Below are 21,988 nucleotides of genomic sequence, written 5' to 3' on the forward strand. Positions count from 1 at the left end.
CCAGTTTGATTCTATTCTACTCTACTTTGTCCCATTATTCTTTTCTACTCTGTCTAATATTCTGTCAGTTTTATTCATTCTAGTAGGTTCAATTTAATTCTATTCAGTTCAATCTATTTTATACTATTCTCTTCTGCATTATTCTGTTTATTTCAATTATATTTCCAACTATTCTATTCTGTTCTGTCCTATTCTATTCTATTCTATTCTATTCTATTCTATTCTATTCTGCTTTGTCCTATTCTATTCTATTACTGTTAGTGTTGTTATTGTTAACTTAAACTAAAACTACTGAGAGTTTTTGTTTTATTGGAATGAAGCAGAAATAAAATGTAAATATTAAATGAAAAAGTTAAAGTTAAGGAAAAAACTAAAATTGGTAACTAACTGAAATAAACAAGTTTAAGCTGAAGTACTAAAATTACTAAAATTAAAACTTAAAAAAATTAAAGCTAAATAGAAATGTTTAATAATATAATAAAATGTAATAATATAATAAAAATTATCACATAAAGCAAATAAATATTTTTTGTGATTCATGTGTTGGTTCTCATCCTCTAGGCAATGATCTACAATAAAATACTGCGTCTCTCCACTTCAAACATGTCCATGGGAGAGATGACGCTCGGCCAGATCAACAATCTTGTTGCCATAGAAACTAATCAGCTCATGTGGTTTCTCTTCTTATGCCCAAACCTGTGGGCCATGCCAGTTCAGGTATATCATAGCGAAAACACTTCTGAAGCAGATAAATCAACAGCATCTGTATCCCTAAACAAAAAAATTATCTTATTTCTGTTCATAGATCATTATGGGAGTCATCCTGCTATATTATTTGTTGGGTGACAGCGCGTTGATAGGGGCTGGTGTCATTTTGCTGCTGGCCCCGGTTCAGTACCTCATTGCTACCAAGTTGGCAGACACACAGAAGAGCACGCTGGTAAGCTTTACTTACACCTTTGTGCATGTGCGTGTTGTCAACACACCAACAAGTTCATGTTTGAGACTTCGAAATATTTTCTCAGGACTACTCAACAGACCGTCTTAAGAAGACAACAGAGATCTTGAAAGGAATAAAGCTGCTGAAACTCTACGCATGGGAGAACATCTTCTGTGACCGCGTGGAAGATACCCGAGGAAAAGAGCTGACCAGTCTCAAGACTTTTGCCCTCTACACATCAATGTCTAGTATGAGAAGCTCCACCTTCACATAAGCCCCTCCCCTTGTTATTACCCCACCCCCAACATATATTCTCATTTGTTTAACTTTCTGAATCAGGGCTATTTGGTTCTAATAGCTGAGAGTTTGTTTGTTAGAAAATAGTTCTGTCCCTCTTTATCTCCACAGTATTTATGAATGCCGCCATCCCCATTGCTGCAGTTTTGGCGGTAAGAAATGCATCATTACAATCATTTCAATCAGTTGTATTTTATCCACCATGTAGACCATATGTTATCTTCTTGTTCTTGTAGACCTTTGTCACACATGCCTATATTGAAGAGGTCAGGCTCAGTCCAGCCAAGGCGTTTGCCTCTTTGGCTCTATTCCACATTCTGGTCACGCCACTCTTCCTGTTGTCCACGGTGGTCAGGTTTGCCGTCAAGGCCCTTGTTAGGTATGTCGCTAAACTAAACTAGTAATCCATCTCCAGCATTACTTCATGTTGGCTTCTCTGGAAGGATTTGATCGCTCATCTGATTGATATTTGCAGTGTACAGAAGCTCAGCGAGTTCCTGCAAAGTGATGAGATTGGAGATGACAGCTGGAGAAATGGAGATATGTCTATGTCTCTAGAGGTTGGAAAGAAATACAAATACCATGGGGATGTGAGTGCTCACATGCAAATTTACACCTTAAAGGTGTGGTCACATTTGCCATTTTTTGGCAAAATTTTGCAGGCGAAATCAAGTCATTTTGAACAGAAATCCATGTGATTGGGAATTTCACATAAGGGTGAAAGATTTCCTCACATAGAAATGGCAACGGGGTCAAGTTGGTCAACGTGCCGAATGGTGACTTGAACCCATTAATCCAGTTGCTAAATCTACCAATGTTTGCGAATTATCACATCTGAAATCCTGTCATTCAACAGGAATCCACGTGATCTGGAATTTCGTGATTTCAACACACAGATTTCGCAACAGGTTCAAGTTGGTAACGCAGATTCGCCACGTTGACCAACAGAAAGCTGCTTGGTTTGAAAATGACTTGCGTGAGCTGTGCTTCATACATCGCTATTGACTATAAACAGTGGACCTTTTTTGCCTGCAAAATTTTGCTAATGTGACTGCACCTTAACTCATTTTGCAATACTCAAACCATTCCAAGCCTTGACGTTCAGCAGAGCTTTATGAGGAACAAGGAGCACTTCAGGAAGAAATAAGATGCTCTTAGAGGAACTGTTGCTGATATTAGTCTATTTGGGTGATGTGGGACACCGAAACTAGCTGAGTTGCAATAATAATCTCATTTTTGTATTCTTTAGTTCTCTGGAAAGGGTTTTGTAATATATCTGGCCTCAGAGTAGCTTTTTCTGAAGTTTAAAAATGGATAGAATGTTCTTGGATCAGTCTTAGGGGAGAAATATTATATGTTGATTATCTGGGACATGTCCTGCCCTGTAACTGAACAAGAGAAACAAATGATTATTAATGTTTATAACTTATTATCTCACTGGATTTTTTCACCAAACACTGAGAACAGGTGGCCAAAACTGTACATTTGGGTTAGCAAAAAAAAATAAATAATAATAATAAAACGATTAAATAATTATATTAAAAATGTATTTTAATGTAAAATACATTTTTTAACATTTCTGATGAAAATGCAGGGGTGTTTTCAGTGGCTTTTAGCATGTTGCAGTTGTTAGGGCATTTCTGTGTGACTGATTAATATTTTAATTTAAGTATATAGGGATATTTTTAATGCATTTTATTGTCTGCCAGCTGAAAATCCTAAATTTGATAGCTCAGAAAAATAATAGTACAGTTCTCCTCAACAAACTACACAATTTAACATAATTTTTGACATTTCATTACATAATTTCAACACTTGAGTTTCTCACTTAGTTAAATAACCAGGGATGGTTTTATAAGTAGAGCGACTGAAGTCAATTGTGGCATCAAATATTTTCAAAGCTCTTGTATTTGTGTCTGTAAAGTATACATAAAAACATTGATTCAAACTGAGATAAACTTGATGTAATAACACACCTTATGACCTCCAATAACAGCAAACATGAGACTCCACACAGTCATGTTTATGGGGCTGAAACGGGAGCTGGTCATTCCTTAGCCAAACCGAGATCTCATAAATGTGTTTGAAGAGAAGCTTCTCTCTCTGGTCAGTGCAGTGGCCCTCAGCTGTTCTCTAAAAGATGGACAGAACTATTAACTACCCGTCCCCAGAGAGGAGGAGAGCAAGGGGTGAAGGAAAGGGAGGGAACAAGAGATTAAGGTTAAGGATGGAAATATATACTGTGACAGGAAGAAGAAGGAAGGGGGTCCAGGAGAGGAAATAGTGTTAAGCTGGGAAAATGGCTTGGCTAGATGCAAGCGAGAACTTATGTTCCTTGTTTTTGATCATGACAGCAGCTTTTGAGAGTCATATGATGTTTGCTGACCCAAAATGACAATTCTGTCATTATTTACTCACACTCATGTTTTTGGAAACCCATGTGCTGTTATTTTTTCACTGAAAGTAGAAGTAGAAATGTGATCTGCTCCATTAATTTGATTCGTTTTGACCCAGAAAACACATTTTAAATTGTATGCTTTCTAATTATTTACTTATGTTTCTACTGAAAAAACAGTCTCAAGATATAATCATTTAAATGGTGGCTGACATATAAACAAATAAACAATTCTGATTTATTTTTTATTTTTTTACAGAATTATGACCATTATTAAAGTATACGTTAAATAATTAAGACATAAATAATGGGTTGTGATATATATATATATATATATATATATATATATATATATATATATATATATATGCATATGTCCATCTGCCGAAAGCTAGTTGTGTGTATATATATATATATATATATATATATATATATATATATATATATATATATATTATTAATAATTGTTGTGTGTGTATATATATATATATATATATATATATATATATATATATATATATATATATATATATATATATATATATATATACACACAACAATTATTAATAATTTTAAAAAGTGCATATATTTAACAATGTTATATTTACAATTTTAGTGATATGCTTTATTATAGCACTATAGGTTTCTGGTGATCTGTCACACTACATTAAAGAGCTTTGAAAAGACATTTACTGACTGAATTTTATAATGAAATCATATTTGAAGACTCTGTTCAATACAGTGACCAGAAGCTGTCAAACTCCTAAAATCTGTATTTTTCTCTTTATCACTGTATAGACAAAGGCGATCAACAGGAAGGGGCGTTATCGTATGGATAACTACGAGCAGCCCATGCGCAGGCAGCTGCGGCCCACAGAGACCGAAGATGTCGCCGTACAGGTCAGACGTCACTATCCTCGCCAGCACTGATTCTCAGGCACTTCTCACTCACAGACCACGTGCTAAAGTTCATTAAGAGAGCTCAGGATCTGCACGTTCTCATCCAGATGCCAGTAACCTTTAAGTCACGGCCAATAAGTTGTTTTACTCATACTCTGCTTGAGGAAGTGTTCAAACCCCATTATTTTTCAACACACACACACAGAGGGTTTTTTTTCCTGAGCATTTTCCATCTTTCTCAGCTGGTTTAAAACACTCCATATGGAGTTTGTGATAGTTTCTCAGACATGGTGGTTCGAGTTCAGCTTCCCTCTGAGTACAGTTTGGGATTCTCACGAGAAGAAAAACCAGGACTAAAAATCAGAAGGACATTAATTTAAATGTTTATTTTTTTTGGTTTCGCCTCTGTCTCTCAGTCCCCGGAGGGTCCACTTCCTTTACCATCCCTCTGGACTAGGGGTGGGAATCGTAAATGTAATGATTCTGGTTGTGATTGTGATTCGACTTAATGATTCGGATTCTTTAACAACTGCATTAATTAACACTCAACTAAGTAACTACAATAAAAAAAAAAATAAAATAACAAAAGGTAATTAAAGATTCTAATGCATTGTTGATGACGCATGTCATTACGACTTCTAAAGTAGTTCTAATGCATTTATTTATAAAGAAGAATGAGGGCTTTGTAAAACTGTTAAACGGTTCCGATTTTGGAATCATTCACTTAATGGTTATGGAATCATTTGGTTCCAGTATTTTTTTTAATGTCACTGGTTCTTATCTAACAAGTCAATTATATTTACACATACATACATACGCATCCTCATGGATTCTCCCACAGTGACCTACTGTCACATCCGCTCACTTTGTTATGAATATGGCCTAATCTACTCTGACATTTACACTCCTTCACTTCAGTCATTCCCAACCATTACTCCCATTTACCCTTTCTCTCTCTCGCTCTCTTGTTCTCACAGATGTTTTTGATTGTTCAGCGTTCTCCTATTTCCCAGTATGCTCTTCTGTTCTACTGTGCTGCTTTGATGGATGGGAGTGTTATCATTATTGTAAATAAACATTTGGAAAATAGAATTCAGAACACATCCAGAAGATGTAAAAGTGACAGAAGTAGCTTGTGCGCGCAGAGATGAAAAGATCATATCTCATGCGTTCTGTTTGTTTCCATCACACTAAACCCCTTGGTTTTTGTTTTTATATTTGTTATTGCCATATGTCTCATTCAGGTGAATGATGGTTTCTTCACATGGGGAAGCAACTTGTCGACGTTGTCGGATATCAACATCCGAATCCCTACAGGTACACACCATTTACTACTAATTTACTCTCAGACAATTTATCTATCTATATATCATACTTAAAGTTCAACATAGTTTATTCATTTGCTTATTTATCTACCAGGAACAATACATTAATGAAGATCACAATGTGATGTGATATAAACCAAAATGATCCAAAATGGCTCCTTATTATTGGCAGGTTTATGTTTAAAAGATAGCCCTACACCAAATCAAAATAAATCAAAATATTGAAAATACTGATTCTTAATACGTAATGTCTTGGCTCAGGTTTAGTGTTCTGTTTTAGTGGTTTGATAGCCTCATTAAATTGAGCTGAGCACTAACTAGATGTTGCCAACTAAACAGATGGGCAACGCTGCTACCTGCTGTAGTCCTTCCATCTACCACTGACTGTGGACATCCAGAAAACCTGTCCATAAGGGCAAAACCTGTTCATATAAAACTGTGATTAACCTTCATCTCGTTTCCCTCTTCAGGTCAGCTGACCATGATTGTGGGCCAGGTGGGTTGTGGGAAATCATCTCTGCTATTGGCTATGCTGGGGGAGATGCAAACGATCAGTGGAAAAGTCTTCTGGAGCAAGTGAGAATTTTAGAATTTGCATAATATAATACTTTGATGTGTATTGATGCAATACTTTTAAGAACATTATGGAGCTTGCGACTTGCATTAAAGCTCAACGGGGCCAAATTCCTGCCTGTTGTGAAGCAGCTGAAAGTTTGTGTTTACGTAGCAGAAAACAGGGGAGTCCATCTGCACGCCAGACTCATCAGATGCTAATCAAAGTCTTCATCTGTACAAACACACATGCACAGAAATATCCCACTGTGCATTGCATCCGCTATTATTATGATGTATGTACCATGGTGTACATACACAGATGTGTGTGAGGAATGTCTTACTCCTTGTGTGTTAGTGTATGTGTGTCTTACTCTATTCACAATTCATTACACTGGCTCTGTGCATTTCTTCTATCTTTCTTCTGTCTTTTTCTCCCACATGTCATTCTGTCCTCTGCGTTATCAGCACACAAGGGAAATTGCTTTCTTTCTGTGAATGTCTCCATCTCCATGCTGGAGATGGTCTCTGATTAGCATTTGTAAGCAAAGCCAAGCAGATTCACATGCTAAAAATATATACATTTACAGTTGCTCTGAAATAATATTTACATAAGTCACATTTTAAAATGTAAATTGCATTAGATAACTAAACGCTAAACCATCCAAATGCTTCTGCATCTGCAAATAAATTATGCTAGACATTTTCTCAGAAATAAGTTTTCTAGCCTGGTAATAGTTGCCTGGCAAGGCCAGACTGATATATCTTCTACATTCTACAAGATATATGTCAGTCCGCCCTCCGTCGCGATTCGAGTCAACTCCAAACCGTACCATGCAATCAGATTCGTTTATTTCAGTGACGCAAACAGCGTCACTCTAGTGCGGCGAAAGTCCCTTCAATATCAACAAAGATTGCACACGGGAGACCCAAGAGTTTGTTCTAATCAGCCGTGAATTCAGTTTTAAATGACCAAAAACACATTAATTATTTACTTTTCGCTGTTGACTCTCTTGTCGCTTTGCTAACGTCATATCCGCCCTTCTCTGATTGGTTTACTCCGCTTCCTGTTGGCTCGGATTTGCTCCGCCCTAGAAATCGAATTGATTCAATGGCCGACTAGACTCATCCGCTGGTACAGTGGTGAGGCTGGATTTTCCAGGCAATGGTAATAGTGCAGTGGTTCTCAAATTATTTAAAATGCTAAAAATCAGGATGCAAAGTGAAATCAGATTCTTTTTCTTATTTGTTTAAATTCCTAAGTTTGTTCTAAGTCCTAGGTTTGATCATCTAATGCAATGGCATTGATACATTTTAAGTGTGGCTTACAGTAAAATAATAATGAAAATTCGGTCAGCATTTACTCACCCTCATGTCATTCCAAACATTTTTAAATTTCTTCTGTGGAAATGCCCATACAATTAAAGTTAATGGGGCCCAGTGTTGTTTTGAACACCAATGACTTTTATTATATGGACAATTACGAAATTCTTTTTTGGGGCCACTGTAATTGTAAAGCCAGTTTATATTTGCATGGAGGAAAACGTATTCGTTAAAGTGCCCATATTATGCTTTTAAAGGTTAAAAAAAAACAAAAAAAAAAAACGGCATCTTCTCAACATGTCAAGATCACAAACCAAACTCTTCCAGGCTACAACTACAGTGTTTGAGGGTCGGTCAAAGTAGACATTGGTTGAGGGCAGCCAATGAAGACCATTTGCGGGCATTATGCAAATTTGTTGCAAACCTAGATGGGTTCATACAGGAAGTAAGACTGAAATAACTGACGACTCATTTGTGGAAGTTTAGAATAACTTCTTTCATTTGGGAGACAATAACTCCTTTTATTGTGACCTTCGATCTTTGAAACTTTGCAGATCTTTTACATTCACAAACAGTTATATAACGCACCACATGAAATGTAATATCTGAAAAAGTATAATAGGGGCACTTTAAGACAATTTGCAATATTGAATTAAATATTGAAAGTCTAATTTCAGTCTCAGTATTTCAGGCACTGCTGTCTTTGCAAACAGTGCAATGAATCTTGGTCTTTTCCAGTTAGAGTTCTCTAATGACAATGACATTACTCTCCAACTGAACATGTACTCTGTTGAGACCATTTATAGTTCAATATGTCACTCTTCGCTTTCACCTCATGAGGAGAGTCTGTCAGTGTTTTTACAGAACATGTCCTGATGCACTAACTAACTCTGGTCACGTGTGTGTGTGTGTGTTTGTTTCTCTGTGTCCTCTTCCCCAATGGTGTGATAAATCAGGCAGCCTGATTGTGAGATACTCTTCGATGGGAACATAAGGTATTTCACTGGAGGTCTTCACATGCTCACATGCTACATAGCCACACAGTGACCTTTAAACCAACACATAAAATGGCCAGAATTAGTCAAATTCAGATGGCCAAAAGATTCTTTCTAACTAGTAGTGTTGATGCTCTATAATGTCTTCTAACATGGCTGACTTGCGACTTGCAGCGGACATGATACAGAGCTGTTTTATGAAGAACGGAGGTACCCGTTTGCAAACCCTTTCAGCAGATGTGCCCTCATACCCCCTCATGCCTTTATTTACCAATACATTTATCCCTTGCTTTACATTTCTCTGGCTTGGATAAAATGGGTGTTGTTGTTTTTGTGAGATGTGTAGTGTAAAGTGTTTAAAAATGCCGGGAGTCTTGACCTCTTTTGGACACACTGGGGCTTTCTTGTACAGATATTGATTTCGGACAATATTTGGTTTAGTTACATCTAGACCCCAGAACAATAGATCTGTTTTGTCTAACAAGAGGAGGCCGTTCTCGATATCATGAGGTTTATTTTTGGTTTTGTAGAGATTTAAACTGCAATGTGAGATTTCAACCTCACCTCTAGTGGTACCAATTGGAATTGTAAAAATAACTGTTTCCAAACAAGTTTCCAATCTCACGCCGTTGATTGAGTCAGAACTTGCCATGTTGGCCAAACACAGCATTGTTGAAAAAGTAAAAACATTCATCGGCGTAAATTTCATCTAACCGTTGAAGGGGGGACAATAAACATCAAATTTCTCAAGAGCAGTTTTTGAAGGGGACACAGATAATACAGCCAAAAATTTACTTGCAAGTATATGTGTACACAGAGGAATGCTTTACTACTATTGTTAGTGCAGCATGGAGACCAGGACGTTGGAGTTTTCCAATTTTTTCCACCTTGCTTTTAAATCGCTTATAAATGCCTGTGTGGCCACGCGCATTTTACTTTCGCTTTCAAATTAGCGGCAATGCGGGGCTGGCTCTCGTTCGGAATTGAGCAGACACGTTCATTGCAACACAATTATTTAAGTATATATCATTATATTATTTACAATACACAGTGTGGTTTTTAATGATATTTTTAGGGGGGGACAACACTCAGATGGGGTGGGTCCTGACCCCCCCACGATTTACGCCTATGAAAAATCACATTTTTACAGAAATACCTTACTTATAACAGTCTCTGACTAAGAAAGGACAGGAGAAAATGTTATAAAACACACATCACAGTGAAGGGCTCCCTGCATTTACTCTGTAGCTTTAATCTCATCATTAACCAGGTTTTTCCTTCATTTCATAGCAGAAACATTAGTGTTTGCTGTGATGGCAAGCTGAGTGTGTTTATCCACATTTCCAGCTTATCTGTTCTTTCCTTCTTCCGCTCTTTCTCGCCCTGTCATGGCTCAGTAAAAACAGGTACTCTGTGGCCTATGCAACGCAGAAGTCATGGCTGCTGAACGCCACCGTAGAGGAAAACATCACGTTTGGAAGTCCTTTCAATAAGCAAAGGTGAGGTCAAAAGATCTTCTTTGTTATCAGTTTTACTAATTGCAATAATTTCTGTCATCTCTACTTGACCATAACGCTATTTTCATAATTAAAGTCAACATAAAATCGAAATTGACACTATTTACTTTCTTAAAGTACTTAATTATATACTTTCTTATTGTGAATGATTCATCGAGTGCATATTTTCTCCCCAAATTGTCTTCATAAATTCTTTAATCAAAATAATAGCTTGCTTTTCTTTTGAAATGACATCACTTAGGTCATGTGGGATATTAGTTTCATTGTTTGCATCAATAGAACATTCGTTTTAACTAAGTTGTGCATGACACAACATTCTCCTAACATTCCCTTAACCTTTCAGCAACCATGATCTAACATTACATAACTGTTTTAGCATTCTGATACAGAATGCCTACTTTTCACCATCCAATTAACCCCCAATTAATAAAATCAAGTCCTAGTTTTCTTTTTCTTTTTTCTCATCAAATATCCCTTTTCAATAACAAACTTACAGGGAAGCCTAGTACTTCAAAGCTTTACTGTAGAAAATGCCAATATGCTAGAATGTATTTATTTATTTTTTACTTGATTTCAACTTGAATTTGTTCATCATAAAGTCTTAAAAACTGACCTTATTTACTTTCTTAAAGCATGTATCTGCATTGGGAACAGTTCATTGGTGCACATTTTTCCTTAAAAAAAAAAAAGGTACAGTTTCTTTAGTCAAAATAATAATTTGAAATTATGTCACTTAGGCCGTATGGGATATTAGTTTTTGTTGTGTGCCTCAACAGAACCCCCACTGTTCCCCTAACACCCCTTTCACTTAAAATATGTCATATCACAGAAATAAAAGTGGTCGTGAATGGAGATTAACATTGACTTTAAAGTCAAAATGATTGAAAAAAAAATGTTGTGAACTTGCCATCGTGCCTTGTAGCCTTAACAGCACTTTGATTTTAAATCAGTCAGCACATACACTGGCATTTTCAAGTGGGTTGATTTTTTTACAGCGTTCAGGGCTAGACCTCAACTAAAATAAAACTCCCTGTGGAAACTCCGGGTCATGACACTGTTCATTTTCACTCCCTAGAGATCTCATGTTCAAGATTCCTACCCTTTGGTTTTTGAGGAAACATTCTTATATTTTTAAACTCTAAATCTATTGGACAGATACAAAGAGGTGATTGATGCCTGCTCGCTTCAACCAGATATCGACCTCCTTCCTTTTGGAGACCAGACTGAAATCGGAGAGCGGGTAAGAGAGGACAGCTCACTGTGTCTGGGCTTGAGACCAGCTCTCTGACCTCAGCTGCTGTGATACTAATCAAATAAAAACTTGTTATTGAGACTACCATGATGTTAAACTATGTCATCAGAATCAAAAGTGTTTAATTTGTGTTTGTGTGTTGTAATCCTACAGGGTATTAATCTCAGTGGTGGTCAGAGACAACGGATCTGTGTGGCCAGAGCTCTGTACCAGAACACCAACATTGTTTTCCTGGTAGGAACCAACTTTTCCAATACAGATAACTTCCCGATAGTGTTCTACCTCCACCCTCTACAAGTGATATGCCACACGTCTGAGATGTTATGAATGACTACAGCTTTTAATTCAATTTCAAAGGTACTCCCAGAAGAGATTTCTAAACTGACACATGATAGCACAGGGTACGTTGTGGCAGCAATAGCAGAAAACACAGTTATGTGCAGGGCTGTTATTGGATTACTGTACATAACTACACACCCTTCTGGACAGGATCATGAATTCATCTCATTCCAATTACCATTCCTTGGAATGACGTTATGTCTCACATCCTAGAGAGTCAATGGGGTTGATTTAGTGCCATTTTGGGTCAATCGGGAAGTGATTTAAGCAAATTTAAAGAGTATATAATTTCTATTCAATTAATTACTCTCTGCTAATATAATTTTCAGTATTTATGCTCTTAAAAAAGGTTCTTTATTGGCATCTATGGTTCCGTAAAGAACCGTTAACATCCATGCAACCTTGGTTCTTTAAAAGGTTCTTTATATTGGGAAAATGTTCTTTAGATTGTTAAATTGTTCTTCACACTAAAACAAAATGGTTCTTTTAAGAACCATTCTTTTAAAGGTTCATTGAAAGGTTCTTTTGGGGACTCAAAATAGAAAATTCCCTTTTGGCACTTTTATTTTTAATTGTGTAGTCTCAAGTTGAAACAAACATCAAGAAAAGCTGAATTAACCCAGGTTTCCTATATTAAATAAGGGTTCCCAAATATCTAGATCTGTTTCTGCAGTCTCAAATTGAATTGAAGTTGAGTTAACATGGTTTTGGGTTTGCTTACCTATAGGATGACCCATTCTCTGCCCTGGACATCCACCTCAGTGATCATCTGATGCAAGAAGGGATACTCAAGTTCCTTCAGGATGACAAACGGACGGTGGTCTTGGTCACTCATAAGCTGCAGTACCTTATCCATGCTGACTGGGTAACTATTTGGGTTTCTTTGCTGACTGATGATCTTGAACATTTCGAGGCTGGTTCTTCATGATGCTCTGAAAGAAAGGGATGTTTTATTGAATTAAAGATGAATTGCTGTCAGAGTAAGACAATAATCAGAAACAAATGGCTTTAAGACTCTGTCTTACTTTCTCTGTGTGGTAGATAATAGCCATGAAGGACGGTTCAGTGCTGAGAGAGGGAACGTTAAAGGATATCCAGACTCATGATGTGGAACTCTATGAGCACTGGAAGACCCTGATGAACAGACAAGACCAAGAGCTTGAAAAGGTCCTTCCCCTTTACATCAATCATTTTCATCAATGAAATTTTTTAATGTTTGTTGGGTTAATTATTATTAAAAGGGCAAAAATCTGGGCAAAAGTAGTGTAGTGTATGCCAACCTTCAAACAAAAAAACTGTAAAAAATGAACACTGAAAACACACCAGTTTTGAAGAAGGTTTTGAAAAAGTTGCGTTTCTATTGCTTTGCTTTAGGAGACCGAATTGGAGTGTCAGACCACTCTGGAGAGGAAGACCCTGAGGAGAGCATTCTATTCCAGAGAGGCGAAGAACCAGATTGACGATGAGGATGAAGGTACATGTTTGTCAATATTTCAGCACAACCTTTCCTTCTTTCTTTTGGAATAACATGTCTTGGGCACCTTCTTTTTTTCCATTCCATAGAGGAGGAGGTGGAGGAGGATGATGACGACAACATGTCCACCACCACCAGCCGCCGTTCTAAGATCCCATGGAAGATGTGCTGCCGTTACCTTTCCTCAGGTGGCTTCCTCATGGTCTTCCTGATGGTGTCATCCAAGTTGGCCAAGCATTCAGTTATGGTGGCCATTGACTATTGGCTAGCAGCTTGGACGTCCCCAAACCCGCATAACCAAAGCCTTGCCGATTCGTTTTTCAACGCAACCAATTACACAAAGAACTATGATGCCACACAGATTGCAGAGGTGACAAATAACTGCAGAAATGTTATCTTTCATATTCTACTTTGTAGTTATACTGAAGTGGATCTCTTTGCATGTTTTACAGCATCGTTCCTACGTGCCAGTGTTTATTATCCTGTGCGGGGCTGGGATAGCACTCTGCCTTATCACTTCCTTAACTGTAGAGTTTCTAGGAGTAGCTGCAGCTACAAACCTCCATCACAACCTCCTCAACAAGATCATTCATGCTCCCATTAGGTACTTACTCATTATTATAAAGCTTACTCTTATTTGAGGGGAACACAATATCTGATATCGACTCAACCAGGAACGTCATTATAAAATATTCTTTTACACCTTTGTTAGATTCTTTGATGTCACGCCACTTGGACAAATCCTGAACCGTTTCTCAGCGGACACCAACATCATCGATCAGGTGAGAGAAAGACAGACAGAAAGAGATTTGTTTGAAGTGTCAAGTACGTCTCTTTCATTTTAAGCCTATTGAGACGAGCCTTGGGTTTCCACACAAACTTGTGACCTTCGTGCTGTGGTAGTCAACATTATTGTATTAATGAGATGAGGAATCTGGCGTATGTGTGCTAATGTGTGACTTTTTCGTTCTCTCTCCACAGCACATTCCCCCAACACTAGAGTCTCTCACTCGCTCCACTCTACTCTGTCTCTCGGCAATTGGAGTCATTGCTTTTGTCACCCCTGCTTTCCTCATCGCACTGGTGCCCCTCGCTGTAGCCTTCTATTTCATCCAGAAGTACTTCCGGGTTGCTTCCAAGTTAGTAGTCCACTGAACAATGAATGTACTCAAAAAACTCTTTGGCAGAACTTAATTCAATCATGGACAGTGGTTCCACAAGTTGGAAACATGTTATCTCTACTTTGTATAGGATAAATTTGAATTGCGTTTACCCAACTCAACTTAGATGTGTCAAAATAACTTGACTGAATAAAGTCCATTAATCAAAATGTCATAACTTGGTCTTCTGGTGAAACTTCTCCAATCATTTAGTTCACTTAAACCCTGCCCCTTTCTTACAATCGACAGCAAGCTTGCACTCATTTTTGAGTGCAACGCCAACATCTCAAAATTCAATCAACAATCAATAAATTGAACCCTGCTCCACATTTTTCCCTTTTTTCAGTCCGCTACACTCAGATGTTCATCACAAGATGGAAAAAATGGCTTTTGCTGCTTTTGCATTATCTTGTTAGCATGTTATCAACCCAAGCACATTCTCACACTTCACCACAATATAGTATATCAGAAACCAATATATCAACAATACCAATGCTCTCCCAGTCCTGTGCAATGTATGATGGCAAGTGAAACGGCTGTTTCCAAGTTTCTACAATGCTACTTTAACAAAAATAATTTTAACTAAACCAACTAGCTCCAAGACGAGTCACAGCATATCATTAGAATCAAGGAAAATAATAACTAAAATACTAAAATTAATCCCATAAACATTGTAAATGATGCAACTAAATCTAAATCTAACATATTTTCTCTTCATGCACTAACACTGCAACATTGCATGTCAAGTAACTACCTTTAGCCAATGTTACAAAACAACATTGTCTGTAGTGTTGTACTTCAACTGAAATGTGACTATTATCACAGTGTTACAGAAGCATATTCCATTGTTTAGCAAGCTTGGAGCTCATGATAGTTCTGTCTTGCAAAGTTTATACAGTAATCGTTAAAATCAGATTTTGAAAGACATTTTCACTTCCAGAAGCTCTTCTGACTCTCTCTCTGTCTGCTGCTTTTTCTTTTTCTCCTTCAGAGATCTACAAGATCTCGATGACTCCACTCAACTGCCCCTTCTCTGTCATTTCTCTGAGACTGCAGAAGGCCTCACCACCATTCGAGCATTCAGGTCAGTGAATCTAGATTTTTCTGAGAGCACATGGCTGTTTAAATAACTCTTTCTCGCTGATCCCCTAACTGGATGCACAACTAAGCAGTTGCAAATGAGTGACAACAGCCATGATACAAAGCAATTTTTGTGTGGTATCAGCCATGCAGGATTGATGTAGTCTCAGTGGCTCCAGGCCATTTCTTATAAACACATGGTGCACATTCAGCCATCCTTGACTTTAAGTAATCCGACAATAAACATTAAAAGATTAAGCTTTCATCTCCTCTGTTAAGTCTCATGTAAGTGTTTACATGAATGAATTGAACACTCTCATCCTTCACAGCTGTGTTACTGTTTAGCTGTAGTCGGTCACGGTTCTGTATCACATACTAAATGGTTTTGACTCACATAGTAGAAGGTTTCTGTTTTCAGACATGAGGCTCGCTTTAAGCAGCGCATGTTGGAGCTAACTGACACCAACAACACAGCCTACCTATTTCTCTCTGCTGCCAACCGGTGGCTGGAGGTCAGAACTGTAAGTAAAGTTCCACATGCTAATGATCGTCTTGAGTTTTTATAGATTTCAGAGGTGTTGGATCTAAAGATAGAAATATTAGGGATATCAAAAGTTGATACTAAAACACTACCAGTCATCTTGCCGAATATATAAATTAAATCACATTCAACAAACGAACGTAAATGTAAGCAAAATAAGAAACGGAACACAAAAACAACAACAACAAAAAGACTTTACTTGAATAATTACAACCTGAAAAAATGTAGGCAGCAATGTAGCAATATCAACATTCTCACGACAATTCGTAACTATTTTACGTTTTGGCGAGTTTGTTGCTAATTCATATGAATTCATATGATCCCATTCGTATGTTTTCGGACAATCTGCTTACTGAGGGTTAGATTTTGGGGTGGAGCTTCATGCTTACCTTTTTTCCTAAAAATAGTATGTTTTTGTACGAATCACATCATATGAATTCATGTAAAATCGCCACCTTATAAAATAGTTACGTTTTCTCATGAGATCGGTTTGGAAATACTTTTGTTTTAATTAAATATAACTTTTTTAATTAACTTTTCAAATAAAGAAGCGTGTACAATAGCACATTAGTATCAAAATTGGTGCAGAGAAGTAACATTTAATTAACAGTATTGCTATCAACTAGTAAAACTGTGGTAGCTTAAAAACCTATAATACCATTTTGTATTTTCCTCTCAGGATTATCTGGGTGCTGTGATTGTCCTCACTGCAGCAGTGGCAGCTATCTGGACCTCATCTCCGTCCGGTCTGGTTGGGCTGGGTCTAACGTATGCCCTCACTGTGAGTTTAAACACAGCTTTACTAAATTTATAGCATGCAAAAGTGGTCATCAGGTTCATCTCAGTGATTTAAAAAACACTTTAAGTCTTCAACGTGCTTTGTGTTAAGGTGACAAACTACCTGAACTGGGTGGTGAGGAATCTGGCAGACCTGGAGGTCCAGATGGCTGCAGTAAAGAAGGTCAACAGCTTCCTGAGCACAGAATCTGAGAACTATGAAGGATCCATGGGTAATAAATCTTTTTCTGACACATTTATTTTTCTACTAAAAATATTTTAATGATAATCCAGAGTTTTATTTAGTCTCTAAATGAAGATTTAGACCTACAAGATAAAAGCCCATATTTTCAGCTTCCTGGCATTCAGAGCGCTGCTACAGTACATGTGCATTTCCTCACATTTTAGTGAACTGGGGCAGAGCGACCTGACATAAACCACTGAGAGCATCACGAAAGGACGTTTAGTACATTTAAACACTCGCCTCTAGAGACGAAGTGGGAAAGACTCGAGAAAAAGGAGTTTTAGCAATAGCCTATCAATAGCTTATTCTCCATCTCCTTGTCAGTGACATAATGGAAAACTGAGCTGGATAGTGGTAGGCACGCGACAAAACTTTGACATTTGGACACCATATATAGCAGTGTTAATTGCAGCTTGTTAAAGTGCTCACTTGTAGTCTTCTGGGTTTTTGTTGCCATTGATGTATCAGTGTTATGTCTACTTTCACTCTCCTCACATAAAGTCATGTGTGGCGGCACTTAATCCACTGACTGGGCAGGAAAGAACATTCTGTCGCTAACCATTCTGTAAACCAAATTCTATCCAAAAACATGCTTTACCACAATATTAAAGGGTTTATTTCCACTTAAAAGGTTTTACGCCTAAAGACATAAATAGTACTTTTGAAATATTGTACACTCACATGAAGTTATGCCTCCAGACACATTCGGTGGCCCAGATAAGCTATATTAGTTTACATAAAGGAGTAACACTGTATTTTGATGGTCCCCTTTTGATATTCTGTTGACTATGGCCTAGTTTCACAGAGAGTGCTTAGATTAAAGGATTAGTTTACTTTAAAATGAAAATTACCCCATGATTTACTCACCCTCAAGCCATCCTAGGTGTATATGAATTTCTTCTTACAGGCGAATACAATCGGAGTTATATGCTCCTAAGCTTTATAATGGCAATGCACTGAAACCACCTGTTTGAAACTGTTTAAAAAAAAAATCCATCCATCCATCATGAACTTACTCCACACGGCCCGGGGGGTTAATAAAGTCCTACGGAAGTGAAGCAATGTGTTTGTGTAAGAAAAATATACATATTTAACACGTTATAAAGTAAAATAACTAGCTTCCACCAGACCGTCTTCTGTATTCAACTTACGTCTTTTTCGTAGGACGTAGCCTTAGCGGTCTGGTGGAAGCTAGATATATTTTACTTTATAACTCGTTGAATATGGATATTTTGCTTACACAAACACATTAGAAGGCCTTTATTTACCTCCCGGAGCCATGTGGTGTATATTTATGATGGATGGATGCACTTTCTTGACTTTCAAACAGGTGGTTGCCATTATAAAGCTTAAGAGCATCAGGGTGATTATTAATATTACTCCGATTGTATTCGTCTGAAAGAAGAAAGTCGTACATCTAGGATGGTTTAAAGGTGAGTAAATCATGGGGTAATTTTCATTTTAATGTGTACTAATCCTTTAAGCCAGGATTAGGCCTTAGTTCAATTAGGACATTTAAGTAACTTTTATAAACATGCCTTAGAAAAAAAAAAACATTACTGGTGTGCATCTTCTTGAGACAAAACTATGGCTGTGACATATTTAAAGATATGTCAGTGCAAGTTGCTTTCCATCAGCTCAAACATGCATTTTAGTCCGGGACTAGGCTTAGCCTTGTCTGTGTTAGTAGAGTATTAGTAGACTGTCTTCTTAATATCTGCTAACACTTTATTTTGATTTGTCTCCCATCAGACATTCTACTGACTATACGTAGCTTAGCAACTACATGTCTACTAACACTAACCCCTAACCCTAAAGTATACTTCAGCCGTCCACATTTCGCAATAGTCCACACACTGTCCATGTGACGTAATTCTAGAGTTAGTTGGCATGTAGGTGCAATTGGGTGTAGATTTGGTTTCAACTTTGGGGGGGTTGAACGTTGGTATGGTTGTATTGTATTGGGGGGGTTGTAACTGATGGCTTTGAATATTGGGGGGGTTACCTCCACCCCATCCCCCCCCACAAACTACGCCCCTGGGTGCAATGTTATTTATAGTCAACTGAATATCTAAAGGGGATCATCAAAATAAAGTGATACCAAAGTTGGTATCCCTTTATGATGGCCGCCATGTTGAGATCACATGTCGGTTTTGCTATATTTTATCTTCTAATGGTTATAGCATGAGGACACTGGTATCAGTATTGATTATATGTAATGCTAACCTAAATCCAGATCTTTCATTCACTTTAATTTGTTGGTCACAATCATTCTCCTTCTGGTTTTTATGTGATTTCAGATGTCTCACAGGTACCAGAAGACTGGCCACAGCATGGCGAAATAAAGATCCATGATCTATGTGTCCGTTACGACTCCATGCTCAAACCCGTCCTCAAACACGTCAATGCTCACATCAACCCTGGGCAGAAGGTACACACCAACTTACAACTGTCAGAAAAAAAGTAAACTAAAGGCTAATTCAAAATACTATATAATTAATACTAAAATAACCCTGCAATAAATTAACAATATTATTACTCTCAAGCTGTCCGTTAACCTCAAAAGTATCATTAAAATGGTCCTGAAAGTCACAGTGAAATGAAACCTCCAGCCGAAGCTGTCAAAGAGCAGTCGGCTGTCCTGATACCGATCGACCTGTTGTAGCACGAACTGTACCACTCAGTTGCGGTTTTGTCACAGTAGCGTTAATTTTCTCATTGCACTGTCAAACCACAGTTATTATCTGCCTTAATACCGACAACACAGTGCGGCAAAATGTGCAATTCCCTCATCAGCTTTTATCTTTATTAGTCTAACTTGTTTTTAAGAGCTGCCCTGGCTTACAATATACGAGTATGACAGCACAGATGGCTTCTTATTGTGACATGGCAACTGTAACTGTCCACACTACTTTGTGAAATTTAGGAGAACAGCAGCCCTGAGCGTGTTTATACAAAAGCAATCTGAAAATGTCAAGCTGTGTAAAGCGCTGACGTGTTATTCTTACTGTCGCAGGTGGGCATCTGTGGTAGAACGGGCAGTGGAAAGTCTTCGCTGTCTCTGGCCTTCTTCAACATGGTGGATGTTTTTGAAGGTAGGACTTCCCAGGACATCTTCCAAGTCTCTATTTAATAATATACTATGGTTCACTGAGCATAACAGCAGTCAGATGTATGTCAAGCTCGCCGCTGGGGAGACGCTGACCCTTGTGGATCCTTAAAGAAGAAAAAAGGAAAATATGAAAGAAAAGCCATGGATGTTTTATGATAAAGCTATTTTAATGTCCTCAGCTGCTTGGCCCAGAAACATTTATTTCTTTGCCCGTGTTGTTTGTTCTGTTACCGTATGGTTACTGTCACTTTGACAAGCAGCCATGATGTCATATTCAGACATTAACCATAGAGATCTGTTGAGTCTTACTGTCTTTTTTTTTTTTTTTTGGTATAAAATATCAAACAGAATTTGTATTAAAAAAAAATACTTTATCTAAATCATGCTATATGTATATTTTGTCCCAAAAAAATAATGACATAGAAGGTAAAAATGCTACGAAAAAAGTTAGTAGTGTTACTTTTAAGATATTGCATCAGTTTTTGGCTATTGTTTTTATTATAAACATTAACAGACACACAATATATAACAGTCACAGTTATTTTCTCCAAGAGTTTTATCATATTATCCAGCGTGCACCATTAACTTCATATTTCCCTTGGCCAAAATAAATCTTTAGCCAAATCAAACAGTTCTTGCTGCTTTGTGCACATGAACACGGCTGTATGAGATGTTTTAAATCAGAAAAGCACAGACCCTCTCTTAACTGTGTCCATATAAAGCTAAAATCTTAAGAACTTGTTTGGTCTTCAGATATTCACTATGTATTAAAGTCACGTTAATGTAAACTGACCTGAACACCCAAAACTAATAAAAACAATCCTTCAGGGGAAGAAGAATGTTATTGTGATTAGTTTGAGATTTTGTGAGGAGTTAAATATAGCCATATCTTATGTTAAATATCTAGGTTGATGCATAACATACACTAACAAAAGACTTAATATTGATATATAATGGAAAGTGTATGTTTTATGTGCTGTAACTGATCGCTGTTTCTTTTTTCCCTTCTTTAGTTCAGGTTTAACAAATTACTTTTACAAATATTTAATGTAGTATCTCAATTCACACGAGCGAAATAAAAAATATAAACCAGTGATGTTATTGTTAACTAAAACTATTAAAAATCATTTCTGTTAATTACAATAAAGCAGAAATAAAATAAAATAAAAATATTAGATGACAAAATTCAGCTTAAAAAACTTAAAAATTAAAATAAAATAATATAAACTTGAAATAAACAAATAAAAATAATGAAAGCTAAATATAAATATTTACCAAAAAATAGTAAAAATGTCTAAAGCATGTAAAAAAATGACTAAAACTTAAACTAAAATTATAGAAATAAAATAAATAAAATATAAAAATAAATGCTAATTAAAAACCTGTGTATATTATATCATGATCTTTTTTTTTTTGGCATTAGGAAAGATTGTTATTGATGGCATTGACATCTGCAAGCTTCCCCTACAAACCCTGAGATCCCGCCTGTCAATCATCCTACAGGATCCAGTGCTGTTCAGCGGCTCCATCCGGTAAACACACGCAAACATGCTCGCTCAAACATACAAACAGACACACGAATACATTAGTATCTGCGTAATGCATGCACCTCACGCACTCACTGAGGCTAAACTGACCCAAACAGACAAGACCAGGGACAATAAACACTCACTTCCTGCCTGACATTTTTAATCAGAAGTTCAGTATAAACACAGATCATTTACAAAACACAGGGACCCCTGGGATGTGACATAGGGGGCATTCC

The 21,988-nt window shown here is 37.2% G+C and overlaps 1 protein-coding gene and 1 long non-coding RNA gene across 9 annotated transcripts in view; one reads left to right on the forward strand and one right to left on the reverse strand.

Moving 5' to 3' along the window:
- The window catches only part of abcc9 (ATP-binding cassette, sub-family C (CFTR/MRP), member 9), a 40,448-nt gene that overhangs the window by 10,535 nt on the left and 7,925 nt on the right, over nucleotides 1-21,988 (forward strand). For 4 of the 7 annotated variants that reach the window (XM_048157350.1, XM_048157344.1, XM_048157346.1 and 1 more), the window contains exons 10-36: nucleotides 562-717; nucleotides 806-940; nucleotides 1,026-1,188; nucleotides 1,349-1,389; nucleotides 1,474-1,616; nucleotides 1,713-1,827; nucleotides 4,431-4,532; nucleotides 5,777-5,849; nucleotides 6,328-6,433; nucleotides 8,689-8,727; nucleotides 10,125-10,226; nucleotides 11,400-11,484; nucleotides 11,650-11,730; nucleotides 12,563-12,700; nucleotides 12,877-13,002; nucleotides 13,210-13,309; nucleotides 13,399-13,679; nucleotides 13,762-13,913; nucleotides 14,022-14,091; nucleotides 14,291-14,448; nucleotides 15,461-15,553; nucleotides 15,968-16,070; nucleotides 16,770-16,871; nucleotides 16,980-17,100; nucleotides 19,412-19,542; nucleotides 20,128-20,206; nucleotides 21,647-21,755. In XM_048157350.1, coding sequence (XP_048013307.1) covers nucleotides 562-717; nucleotides 806-940; nucleotides 1,026-1,188; nucleotides 1,349-1,389; nucleotides 1,474-1,616; nucleotides 1,713-1,827; nucleotides 4,431-4,532; nucleotides 5,777-5,849; nucleotides 6,328-6,433; nucleotides 8,689-8,727; nucleotides 10,125-10,226; nucleotides 11,400-11,484; nucleotides 11,650-11,730; nucleotides 12,563-12,700; nucleotides 12,877-13,002; nucleotides 13,210-13,309; nucleotides 13,399-13,679; nucleotides 13,762-13,913; nucleotides 14,022-14,091; nucleotides 14,291-14,448; nucleotides 15,461-15,553; nucleotides 15,968-16,070; nucleotides 16,770-16,871; nucleotides 16,980-17,100; nucleotides 19,412-19,542; nucleotides 20,128-20,206; nucleotides 21,647-21,755 — 3,104 coding nt within the window. Of the gene's footprint in view, nucleotides 1-561; nucleotides 718-805; nucleotides 941-1,025; nucleotides 1,189-1,348; nucleotides 1,390-1,473; nucleotides 1,617-1,712; nucleotides 1,828-4,430; nucleotides 4,533-5,776; nucleotides 5,850-6,327; nucleotides 6,434-8,688; nucleotides 8,728-8,901; nucleotides 8,938-10,124; nucleotides 10,227-11,399; nucleotides 11,485-11,649; nucleotides 11,731-12,562; nucleotides 12,701-12,876; nucleotides 13,003-13,209; nucleotides 13,310-13,398; nucleotides 13,680-13,761; nucleotides 13,914-14,021; nucleotides 14,092-14,290; nucleotides 14,449-15,460; nucleotides 15,554-15,967; nucleotides 16,071-16,769; nucleotides 16,872-16,979; nucleotides 17,101-19,411; nucleotides 19,543-20,127; nucleotides 20,207-21,646; nucleotides 21,756-21,988 lie in introns of all 7 variants that reach the window. The other 3 variants (XM_048157348.1, XM_048157347.1, XM_048157349.1) reach the window with 2 other exon arrangements.
- LOC125246409 overlaps nucleotides 2,774-21,988 on the reverse strand; it is a 35,516-nt gene continuing 16,301 nt past the window's right edge. For both annotated transcript variants that reach the window (XR_007179848.1, XR_007179849.1), the window contains exons 3-6: nucleotides 20,120-20,327; nucleotides 12,861-12,969; nucleotides 12,557-12,767; nucleotides 2,774-3,370 (exon numbers count right to left, since the gene is read on the reverse strand). This is a non-coding gene — a long non-coding RNA (uncharacterized LOC125246409). The remainder of the gene's footprint in view (nucleotides 3,371-12,556; nucleotides 12,768-12,860; nucleotides 12,970-20,119; nucleotides 20,328-21,988) is intronic.

Source organism: Megalobrama amblycephala, linkage group LG14 (assembly GCF_018812025.1).
Source record: "Megalobrama amblycephala isolate DHTTF-2021 linkage group LG14, ASM1881202v1, whole genome shotgun sequence".
In the NCBI taxonomy this organism is placed as follows: Eukaryota; Metazoa; Chordata; class Actinopteri; order Cypriniformes; family Xenocyprididae; genus Megalobrama; species Megalobrama amblycephala.